Source organism: Archocentrus centrarchus, chromosome 7 (assembly GCF_007364275.1).
Source record: "Archocentrus centrarchus isolate MPI-CPG fArcCen1 chromosome 7, fArcCen1, whole genome shotgun sequence".
NCBI classification, from domain to species: Eukaryota; Metazoa; Chordata; class Actinopteri; order Cichliformes; family Cichlidae; genus Archocentrus; species Archocentrus centrarchus.
Genome location: NC_044352.1, coordinates 15,208,096 through 15,220,627, shown reverse-complemented (window position 1 = coordinate 15,220,627; position 12,532 = coordinate 15,208,096). Strand labels below are relative to the sequence as shown.

Here is a 12,532-nt window from a genome sequence, read left to right as displayed (position 1 = left end):
ACCGCTTAAACGCTGTACAATGAACTGACGATCCTAACCAAGGAAACATAACTGGAACAAGTAGCAATCTGCGCTCGAGTGTAAAAAGCTGAAATTCCGAGCTTACGTAGATAAATTAATTGCAGCATACGTCATTGCGTCCCATCGTCTGTTTATGTCTTTTAAACGAACAGTAAAAAAAAAAACCATATATATATATGTGTGTGTGTGTGTGTGTGTGTGTGTGCGCCATTATCAGTTCATGTAAATCTCATTTTATAATTAAAAATATAAAATCATATTTTACAGTTTTTGAAATTAATTTCTAGTATTTGTCATCTAGTAATTTACGATGGAGAATGACAACACTGGGTGGTATCACAGTGTAGTATCACCGCATAGAATTTTTTTTTTTTTTTGGGGGGGGGGGGGGGGGGGGGGGGGGGGGGTTGATGTATTTCTCTGGGTTTAGTTGTTATGAATAGGCCACTCTGTCACTTACTGTTTTAACTATGTTTGACACTAAGGGGCTTTTCTCCCCTTTCTTCTTCTTTATTTTACTTTATTATAATATTATTTTACTTTTACTTTTTTTTTAAAAAAAATTCATTAGATAATGTTTCAGGCAAAGCTTGACAAAGCTTTGCCTGAAGGTCCCATGTGGCAAATTTGATGAAGATTGGGAATAAATGCAGACCGAATCAAAATTTAAATGAATAAAATCCAATGGGCAGTCACATGGCAAGTGTGCCACCTTGGGGCCTCTCTTAGTACAAGAACACATCAACCATTTACTGTAGGCCCTCCTAGTGGTGAAATGCTACCTTGATCCCTGGTCCGCATAGCCAGTTTTTGATCACAGATGAAAGGGTTGTTGAGATATTAACTCAACTCCTATTTAACAGCTTCACCACCGATTTTAATTTGCTGTGACAGACAAACACTTAGAAAGTCTAAAACCAGGTTTAAAGATCATATGTGCCAGTTTTGGTAATGACTGTTGTTCTGACAGTTCAAATTCATTTTAAACCTCATTACTTCTTTAACTATAAACTAAATAATGCCCTGTAAACACAAGTTAAACTTTATAGCATAAAAAATATGATCTATGACACAAAGGTGAACTCAGGCTTTGGCCAAAATGATTCTACTTGTTAGTAAGATCAGTTCATTATTGCTGCTATTTATATACACTAAGAAAAGTGAACAATGTCCCAAAGTCCCTACATTTTAAACCTTCTGATTCAAGATTGCATGGCCCTTTATCACACCAAATGTCTAGAATCAATCAGTTACAAAAATGCAAAAACTTATGTGTACATGAAACCATTAAATCCAACTGTAAACAACACTCCTAGATTCCAAATATATTTTGAATCTCAGCTTTCATAGAGGATACACTGCACTGAAACATCAAACCAAGCACAGCCTCAAATCACAGCAAATGTGGGATGGCATTTTAAATTACAACTTAAAGTACTCAGAGTACAGACAGTGGACTCAGGACTTTGTGGACTGGTGCCAGCGGAACCACCTCCTGATCAACGCCGCTAAAACCAAGGAGCTGGTGGTGGATTTCCGCAGGCGCAGACCCACCACACGGACACCGGTGAACATCCAGGGAGTGGACATTGAGATAGTGGACTCTTATAAGTACCTGGGTGTTCACCTAAACAATAAACTGGACTGGACTCATAACACTGATGCGCTCTACAGGAAGGGTCAGAGCAGACTCTACCTGCTGAGAAGGCTGAGGTCTTTTGGAGTGCAGGGGACACTCCTGAAGACCTTCTATGACTCTGTGGTGGCATCAGCCATCTTCTATGCAGCAGTATGTTGGAGCAGCAGCTTGTCTACAGCTGAGAGGAAGAGGATAGACAAGCTCATCAGGAAAGCCAGCTCTGTCCTAGGATGTCCTCTCGACTCAGTGCAGGTGGTGGGAGACAGAAGGACTCTGACCAAAATAACATCACTGATGGACAAGGTCTCCCATCCCATGCATGAAACTGTTGCTGAGCTGGAAAGCTCCTTCAGTGACAGACTGCTGCATCCTAAATGCACAAAGGAGCGTTACCGCAGATCCTTCCTCCCAGCAGCTGTAAGACTGTATAACCATCACTGCTCCCAACAAAAACCACAATAGCCTACACAATGTAGGATAATATATAATATACTGTAAATAGTCCGGCCTGTTAAGGTTCAACACACAGGCACATCATGTACATTGTATATAGTGTTATTATTAGTAGTATTAAGGTTAATATTGTTTGTTGATTTTATATATATTCTTTTCTTAATAGTGTGAATTATTATATCTTTATTTATATTTATAATAACTGCGGCTGCTGTTACACCCAAATTTCCCCTCTGTGGGACAATAAAGGCTGTTTCTTCTTCTTCTTCTTCTTCTTCTTAAAGCAGTGATTTGTAACTTAGCTTTGCCCTGCATTGCACTGAGCATGTTTAATCATATGAATACTGATGCAGTACAGTATGTACCACTAAAAAATGTTTAAGGGGCAAAAACACCAAGAGATCCAGCGTTGCTATTCTAAATATGTTTCATTCTTCCTGTAAACATATCTTTAAGATGCATACCTTTACTATTGAATACAAGTCCTCACTGCAGACAGACAGGCATCCACGCCCTCCTTTTACATAGCCACACTTTTGTAATTTTTTGCAATGCAGATTGCATTGTCTTGTTATAATATACATGGACATCCCTGAAAACAATCTCATCTCAAAGGGTGTATTTTGGTATGTTGCTTCAAAATCTCTTATCGCTTTTCAGCACAATAGTGCCTTCACAGAGATGTTCCATCAGATTGCTTGAATCTTTTAATTATTTTATAAATCCTAAAAAGTCACCAGTCCAAACTGCTTCCTATCCTTTCATTAAGGAACGGTGTTTTAAGAGATTTCAAGGATTTTTTTTCACATTTTACTAGCACGCTGACTTCAGCTGTTTGAAATTATATCAACAGTCATTTTTATTGCCTAAATATTATGTAAATTATGCTCATACTAACTTGTTTGGAAATGCACTGCAAGCTTGAATGGTAGATATAAATGCAAATTTACAAATAAAGTGAAGTTCACCAGGAAAAACAAACAAAGAAAACATTTAATATCCACATCCTGTCTGCAATAAGATATTAAATAAAATGTATTTAGAAATCACTGCTTTCTCCCTTTCTGTGAATTTTCCATACTGCCTAGTTTTCTGAGCAGGGTTATATAACAGCTTTTGAAACACATGTCTCTGCATCTGCCTGGAACAAGACAGAGTAAATTACAGTTTTACTCTTTGCCTGTCATAGCTCTGTTAACTCCTCACTGGGTATCAACAACTGCACATCCGTTGTTGCTCTCTCTCATCTAGAAGGGAGTAGCACTGACTAATTCCACCTCAACAAAGTATTGATCACCCACCTTGTGGGCCTGTGGGAGGATGTGCGTATTAAATGAACAATCCTCCCACAAAATAGAACAGTGAACGAGTCCATATCATGAAGAGGGATAGCAGGGATAGCTCGTCATTTCTTCTGTCATATCAAACTCTTTATGGAAGTTGAATGGCTTAGCTGAGTTTGGTACAAAGGCTGCCAGCACATTTTCACAAATATAGCACACAACTATCCTGTAGGGGGAGTACATTCATTCAGTTCATGAAATCATATGATAACATGTACAGCTGTGGTCAGCAGTTTACGTACACTCATCATGGGCATCAATGTCATGGTAATTTTGGCCTTTTAATCATTTCTTTGAACTGTTCTTTTTCCAGGGTGGAAAATATGAAAACACTGAGTGATAATTTACAGGTTGTGCAATAGGTTTGATTGCTCTGATATGACGGTGAATATTATATCTAAGTAAAGTAAGGGATCAGGATCAGCACTATATTCTTCAGCACTCCAACAGAAACAGTTCTGTAAACTGCAAGTGCTTGACTCCAGTAACGACCTCTGTAGCTGTAACATCTTTCAGTATGGCAGGCCGTTTTAACATAAAATCTGATTCACCTCACTTACATTCCAGATATCTGAAATTGATTTATGACTAGACGTATTAGTAAATTGAGATATCTCTAATTATGTTTTGACTAGTCAAAATACCTATTTGAGATATCTCTAATTACATTCTGACTAGTCGAAATGACGTTAGATTTACCATTCATTCGTATGGCGGCTTCAATTCAAGATATCTTCAATGAATTTCTGACTATCTGAAACTCACATTTCAGATATCTACAATTAAATTATGACTAGTCATAAAGTTAATTCAAGATATCTTGTTTTTTATTCTGACTAGTCATAATTCTATTTAAAGATATCTAAAATGACACCATATTTCAAGATATCTTAAATGTATTTTTAGATAGGCGATAAATAGTTTTGACTAGTGCAAATTAAATTCTAGATATCTTGAAAGTAAATAATGACTAGGCAAATCTAAATTAGAGATATCTAGAACTGTAATTTTGACTAGTCAAAATGCCTTTTAAGAGATCTCCAAATGAATTACAGATATCTTGAATTAGACGGCTTTTCTATTTAAGATATCTTAAATTAACATTCTGACTAGTCAGAATCACGTTTGGGATATCTTGAATTACGGAGCATTTTGGCGGAATGTTTATAAGGCAGTTTGTTAAAACGGCCTGCCATAAAATCTGAGATTCTATGCAGATTTCTGAAGCAGTCTTTAAGTACACGATTCTCGCGCTCTCCGCATATCCCATACTGAGGAGCTCTTTCTATATTGTTGCATTTTATTACAATTTTGTCTATAACGGCCAGCACCATTGCAGGCACCTGAAATTCTACACAGGCAATTGTTTGGACAGCTCAGTACAGCTCGTTAAATTCAGATATCTAAAAGGTAATTTCGATTAGTCATTGTTACGTTTTAGATATCTTAAATTGTAATTACGGATGAGTGACCCATCAAATGACGAATCCGGTGATGTAATTTGAGATATCTTGAAAGGAATTTTGACTCGTCAAAATGTAATTGAAGATATCTTGAATTATTATTCTTACTAGTCAGAATGTAATTGCGGATATCTTAAATTACCATTCTGGATAGTCAAAATGTAGTTTTGTCTAGTCAAAATGCAGTTTTAGATATCTGAAATGTAATTACGGATAGTCAGACAAACGGATTTTATGTTAAAACGGCCTGCCATACTTTCAGTGCTCCCACCAGACATTGACTGAACCTGATAAACCTGCTGCCTTTTCCTTTTGTTAACATGTCAGATTACTTCGAACTCATTAACTCTGAAAAAACAAGTCCACATTTAAAAACGACTCATACATACCACAGGTGTCACAACAACAGACAAAAACAAAAACACACACCAATGAAACTCCTTGTTTTGAGTGGGTCAGGTTCCTGGCTTCAGATAGATGCACATCCATCACCTCCAAAATAACGATGATATCATATCGAGACACGATCTAGAAAAGAGAAACGTGTTTAATAAAAGTCATGCAAAATTTCAAGGACAGAAAGCATATGTCTTCATTCTTTGTTACACATTTCCAAAGAAGAAAACTTCATAATTCTGAATAACTTTGTGTAATGGCTTTGCTCTCTATAATGTGTCCTTGCTGAAAGAGTTGATATTTGCTGCCTCATTGCTTTAGTATGCTCCACGAATGTTTTACCTTAACCAAGCTTGTTTGGACCTCTGGATCTGAGACCTGAGTCAGTCCAAACGTCTGTGCACTGAAGGAAGCAATCATCATTTCAAAAGAAAGGCTAAAAGAAATATTCAGTGTGATGTAAAATACATTTAAAGTAAGTCCAGTATTATTTTAAGTATACATATGACACTAACTCTTGGAGCTCTGTTCTCTGAACTTTAATCTCTGATGACAGGTTGAGCAGGTGGCACAGATTCAGTGGCACATGAACAAACCAGAATAAATCTGGTTCTGTGAGAAACCTTTTTCTTTGTAGTTGTTTGTTTAAGGGGAAAAGATGATTGGATAATCAGACTCAAAGGGGGAGAGGGAGAATTTGAAAAGAAAGCAAGAGGACAGATCCAGATGTTGGAGTATGGGGCCTGGATGGACGGATTTAATTACTGTTTAATTAGTATCTCATTTGTATTAAAGGGCTCTGATTTAGATGAGGCAATAGCTTTTGTACTTCCTGTTTATGGGGTGGAGTGTGTGGAATAAAGAGCTGGGTACATTCTTGTAAAATGAAGCAACGTAGTTTCCTGACCCAAAATAAACAAATAAAAAACAGTTTTTCAGTGTTTTTTCTCATAAATTTGTCTTTACTCTGAGAATGGTTTATGTTTTTCCCTGATATTTACAACTTTAGTATGTTGAAAAATATTTGAGTTTTCCAGAACATTTGTGTTTTTTCTTTTTTCATAAATTTACTGCTTTAATCTCAATACTTCTTTCACTTAAGGGAGGAAAAATTAGAAACACAATTTTCAAAAATGTTCTTCTAATCTCAGTATGTACTGCATATATATTATTTAGGAACATTTTAAGGTAATTGTATTTTGTATATCGTTGTTAGAACCTACTGACTTAAATTTGCATTAAAAACCTGAGAACCCTGCAGTTAAAATCACTTAAAAACTCACTTGCTCTTTGCCATTTTCCTCGTGTTAAAAATAATCTTCTTTTGCTGCTCTTGTTGCACTGCAGCTAAACCTCATTTTGTTTCATTTATTAATTTTTTATAATCAGCGAATATTTTATATATTTTGATGACTTCTTGGGTCATATCATGGACTAACCTTTCAGACTTTGTTAGCATAGACTTTTAGTGCATTAAGGAGGACATCTGAAGCTGTGTAGCAGGAATAGATTTCTATTGCATCTTTACAGTGGGGGCAGGTGGGAGAACAACAGGTATGCGTCAGACTGGTTTACCAACATTCAATCACTTCAGTATCACCACACACCCAGTCAGTCATGCCCTATAAAGCAGATGAAAAGATAAAACATACACCTCAGAGTTGTACCACCACCTCCACCAGCTGAGCTCTCCATTCTATCCAGCAGTGCAAACTCAACAACACCATGAGTCTGAGGAGGAGGCACAATAGCCTACTGAACTCATCTTCAGGACCTTTCAGCAGTAGGTCCACCGATTCCTACTCCATCCCTAAAATCAGCACTGGTGCCCCTATAACACCAGTAACCATCAACAAGAGCCTGCTTGAACCATTAAACATAGAGCTTGACCCCACAGTCCAAGCTGTTCGCACAACGGAGAAAGAACAACTCAAGAGCCTCAACAACAAGTTTGCCTCCTTCATTGATAAGGTAAGAGGAATTTCACCGTTAGACTTAAACCATTTTTAAATTACTGGCCTTTAAATCTATATGTAAAGTTGGACTGTGCTGGATTTTTTTTTTTTTTTTAATTCCTTCTTGTGTGTCAGGTAAGACTTCTGGAACAACAGAACAAAGCCCTGGAAACCAAGTGGCAGCTTCTGAGTCAGCAAAATGCCCCCTCCTCCTCCTCTGAAGTGGAGTCTTTGATCAAGGCCTTCATCTCCAACCTGGAAAAAGAGCTGGAGCTTCACAAACGTGATAAAATGAGACTTGAAAATGAGTGCACACTCATGCACGAACAGGTGGATGACTACAAGACAAAGTAGGTCCTTTTTTATGGAAGAAACCAAACCACTGCTGAGCAAGAGTTCAGTTTGCATCATTCATGGTAATAAAGTTCACAGTGATAAGAACTGCTTGTCTAATCTGATATTTCTGGGTGTTTCAGGTATGAGGAAGAGTTCAACAGAAGGAACAATGCAGAAAATGAATTTGTAATGTTCAAAAGGGTACGGCAGACAATCACACCAATAGATGGTTTTACCTGTGAGAAAAGGAAAAACAAAATAGCAGTGAAAAAACCTTTATTTATTTTTCTGTTGCCTCCAGGATGTGGATGAACAATATATGTCAAAGGTGGACCTGGAAACTCATTTGTCTGCTCTCTCTGATGAATTCCACCTCCTCAAGAAAGTGTATGATATGGTACACAAGCTTTCACTGCAAGTCTTTTACAAATTCGAATCAGTGAATCGTAATGTGTGAGCCTGTCTCATATTCTGGATTTTGTTCTCTAACCTTCACTGTATATGCTGTTTTATATAAGGAACTGCAAGACCTACAGGAGAATGTGAAAGACATCTCTGTGGTGCTGGAAATGAACAACTCCCGTGACCTGAACATGGATGAGATTATATTCCATGTTAAAGCTCAGTATGAGCATTTTGCTTCCTGCAGTCGTGACGAGGTTGAAAAGTGGCACCAGAACAAGGTGAAGGTCTAACATAAATACTTGGAGGTTGCTGTCAATGTAATAAACCAAATGGAAAAAAACGAGCTTTTTCTGAAAAGTAGAACTATGAAAGCGCTCAGAAGTTAAAGCTCATAAATCTACTAGAATATCAGAGCAATATTTGCTCAGATTTTCAATCCAATAATTACTGTTGTTACATTTTTGTCTCACTGTTTGATATTTGTCTACACCAGTTTGATGAGATGAATGCTGCGGTCACAAAACATAACAGTAAGCTGGAAAATACCAGGGCTGAAATAGCTGAACTCAAGAAGATGATTACTCGCCGACAGCTTGAGCTTGAGTCTGCAAAGGCACAGGTGAGTGAATGGCTTATAGAGTTTCTCATGTGCTGTTTGATCTTAAACTGCATTTTAACAAGTAATCCAAATGCTGTACTTGTTTAGAAAATGCACAGCAATTTATCATTTTTTGTGCATATGTTCTGCAAATTAGTTAGCAAATTAGAGTCTGGTGTAAAAAAAACCATAATTTTCCTTGTAGGCAGTATCAAGAGGAGCAACAGGTTTAGTTGCTGTTCTCAGAAAAAGAAAGGAAACTGAAAACAGGGCAAGAACAACATTAATCAAAGTACACATTCAGTCTTTATGGTTTATTTTGTGGTTTTTATCTTGAGCTGGCAGATTAATTACATACATGAGAATTTCTCTGTACTGTCATTAACCACTCTGAAAGACTGATTTAGTTTTGAGGGCACCATACATACAGAAAAAAGCCAGCTTTTAACAAAACCACCAGATCTGTACTTTACATGAATCACTGACACACTCAGATTTAAATAAAACTTTGCTCTTTATCAGCGTCGCTGTATTGAGGAGAACAGGGCTAAGATGGAAGAACAAGGGGAACAGGCTTTAGAAGATGCAAAGAACTGCATCAAGGACCTTCAGGAGGCTCTGAGACAGGCCAAGCAGGACATGGCCAAGCAGCTCAGAGAGTACCAGGACCTCATGAATGTCAAGCTGGCTCTTGACATAGAGATCTCCACCTACCAGAAACTCCTGGAGGGAGAGGAAGAGAGGTGAGCTGGAAATCTTAGCAGCTACTGGTTGCTGGCAGCAGTGTGTTAGGCAGCATCTTTTCAACAATTTATTTTGTCTCATGATGACCACTGATTTGAGGTGATGGCGCTGAAAATCTCTGCATCAATTTATTGATAAACATTAATCAGTAGTGATCTTTTTAATTGTCCCAGTTACCATTTGTGCAAACCACCCGCCGACAGTTTGGGTGGAAAATTGGGAGTGTTATAGCAAAAACATGGCCTTGAGCCAAAAGCTTCAATCAGAGGCAAGAAGTTGTTTTTGTTTTCTAGTTCCACAACCATTCATTATCCAAGTTCATCACTTCAGTGTGTTGCATTAAACAATAATACACAAAGCCCAGGGGGTGGAATGCAGAAAACGCCCACAGGTATTTCATGGCTAAGTACAGGTGTAGAGCAGACCGGCTTTTCAAAGAGCAGATTCAAAGAGAAACAATGAGCCCAATGTACATGTACAATGTACAAACTTTGACAACTAGCAAATAGGTGATGATTTGTGATTCCTTGGAAGTCTGTGTCTTCCAGTTTATAAGAGAAAAAAATGTGAACAATGCACTAGTTGTTTACTCTGGGTAATGTACCACCCTTTGTTTGATCTTAAGCCCTAAACGGTGTTTATTAGCACAGACAGCTCCCTCTAGAGCCACGAAGGGCTTTATGCGTCTTCTTTCCCACATCCACTTGAACAACCGTGTAGAAAACCTTACCACAACATCAATGCTTATCTTGCATTTCCTGTTTTCTCCCTGACAGAGTTGAGCAGGACTCTGTTGTCAGCATCCAAAAAGTGCCCAACAAAAGTAAGTACTATATTTTACAAATAAAGATGAGATCATCAAGATTGCCTTAATCTCAGAGATTCAAGTGACACCCTGTTCTATCTTTTTTCAATCTTCTTTCCAATAGCTGTGCCCGTTAACAGCCAGCCACGAAAGTTAGGCCCTATTCTCATCAAGACAGTGGAGGTCCAGGACAGGTCATACAGCTAAGGCAGAAAACACACTGCAGTACTCTGACCTGCCAGATTGCTACTTAAGTCTATTCTTACATTAATGTCTTTGCAAACTGCACTGATGAGCCACATGTGTGTATTATGTTTTTATTTTCCTTCTGCTTCTGTCACATTTAATTACAACTTGGGAAACTGAAAATAAATCTGTACTCAGCAACATGATCACCCGTGTTCTTTTTTTTTTTGGCTAATTTTAATCATATTAAGCAAAAAATTTTGACAGGTACTGACAGGCCAAGCAGAACACACCTCGGGCAGTGGCTGAAGCAAAAAAATCAGGTGTGCGAGGAGTTCAGTGAGGCCATAGATAAAGACTTTTGGACTGCCTCAAAGCAATTCTGGCAAACCATCCAGCAACTCAGGAGATACGAAATGTCTTTAAAACTGTTTATTAAATTATCCAGGGATATTATATACAAAGAAAAGAGAATTGGTCCCAGGATTGAGCCCTGAGGGACTCCACATATGAAGGTTTGAGTCCCATTACATCTGGCATTATATATTTATTTTACAAGCATTTCATGAAAATAACCTCATACCAGCAGTCAAACATGGTGGTGATAATGTGATGGTCTGGTGCTGCTTTCCTGTTTCAGGACCTGAGTGACTTACTGTAATTGATAGAGAGCAGAATTCATGGTTCTATCAGAAAATCGTGAAGGAGAATGTCTGGCCATCAGCTCATGCCCTGAAGCTCAAGTGCACTTCGGTTATGAGGCAGGATATGGTTCAAAGAAGTTTTGGAGTGGCCTAATCAAAGTGTGGACTTAAATCCAATTGAGATTCTTTTTCATGATCTTAAACAGGCTTTTCATGCTCAGAAAGCCTTCCAAGAAGAGTGGGGCAAACGTCTTCCACAGCAATGCAAAAGACTCATGGCCAGTTATTGCAAATGACTGATTGCAATTCTTGCTGCCAAGCGTGGCACAATCAGTTACTGGGTTTAGTGGCAATTAGGGAGCAAGGTAGGTTTAGATAGTTTTTTTTTTCCTTAATAAATGAAATCATCATTTAAAAACTGCATAAAAACATATAACACTTACATGAGCTGTTTGGCCATGGAAACCATGCCATGAAGCTCCCAGCAGTTTTTAATGCTTATGTTAATCCCAGAGGAGGTTCGGAGCTCTTACTGAGTCAGCAGAGCATTGCCAACTTTTAAGATGCACTATGCACCTTAGAAGTCAGCGACCCCACTCTGTAATTATACATGGTCTGAGATGCTGTAGTTCCTGTATGTTTCCACTTTGCAATAATACCACTTACAGTTGATTGTGGAATATCTAGAAAGGAAGACATTTTACAAACTGACTTGTTGTAATGGTGACATCCTATTGCAGTACCATGCTCGAATTCAGTGAGCTCTTTAGAGCAATACATTCTTTCACAAGATTTTGGTAAGGCAGACTGTATGGCAAGATGTTTGATTTTATACACATGTAGAAATAGAACTGAAAGCACCTGAATTCAAAGATTCTAAATTTGTGATGTGATGTATTAGTTAGTCAGTAGTATCTGTCCAAATGTGCACTGCAAATACTGCTGTAATTAGTGTGTTTAATCAGTGAGCAATGATAATATTCACTGAAACAAAATGTATAACAGAGATGGAAAAACAAACATATTCATTAGATGTGGAGCTTATTTTCATCTTGTCATGCTGAGCCACCTACACAAGCTGTAGTGGGTTATTTGTTTTGTGTGTGTGTGTGTGTGTGTGTGTGTGTGTGTGTGTGTGTGTGTGTGTGTGTGTGTGTGTGTGTGTGTACGCGCGCTCGTTATTTAGTCGTTATTTATTTATTTATTTATTTTACAAGCAATATTTAGAAATCTTCTGCTGCAAGTAGGGTCCTGCATTCAAAGTGCTATTTATCAAGCGTGTGATATCAGCTAAATATTCTAGAGTATACACAAAGTATATGTGAATTCCCAAAGTAACCTGAGTGACGCTGCCAAATAAACTAACGAGGGAAACGTACAATATGAGCTATTAAGCAGCTTAAATGCTTAACTAAAGAACAAGTACGTTCCCTGCTTTTAAGCAACTTGAGACTGATCCTGACGACAGGGACTGACAACACCCTGCTCTTCCTGCTTTAACTGTAGCCAAGCCAGCCCCCCCCCCCCCCCCCCCCCCCCCCGTT

The 12,532-nt window shown here is 38.1% G+C and overlaps 1 protein-coding gene across 1 annotated transcript; it reads left to right on the top strand.

Annotated features, from left to right (window-relative positions):
• The first annotated feature begins 6,986 nt into the window (after positions 1 to 6,986).
• On the top strand, positions 6,987 to 10,538 carry LOC115782517 (keratin, type II cytoskeletal 8-like). Its single transcript, XM_030732715.1, has 9 exons — positions 6,987 to 7,286; positions 7,406 to 7,620; positions 7,747 to 7,807; positions 7,908 to 8,003; positions 8,125 to 8,289; positions 8,505 to 8,630; positions 9,132 to 9,352; positions 10,130 to 10,176; positions 10,283 to 10,538. The coding sequence occupies exons 1-9, from the start codon at positions 7,041 to 7,043 to the stop codon at positions 10,363 to 10,365; spliced, it is 1,260 nt and encodes a 419-aa protein (XP_030588575.1). The 5' UTR covers positions 6,987 to 7,040; the 3' UTR covers positions 10,366 to 10,538.
• Positions 10,539 to 12,532: the final 1,994 nt, after the last annotated feature.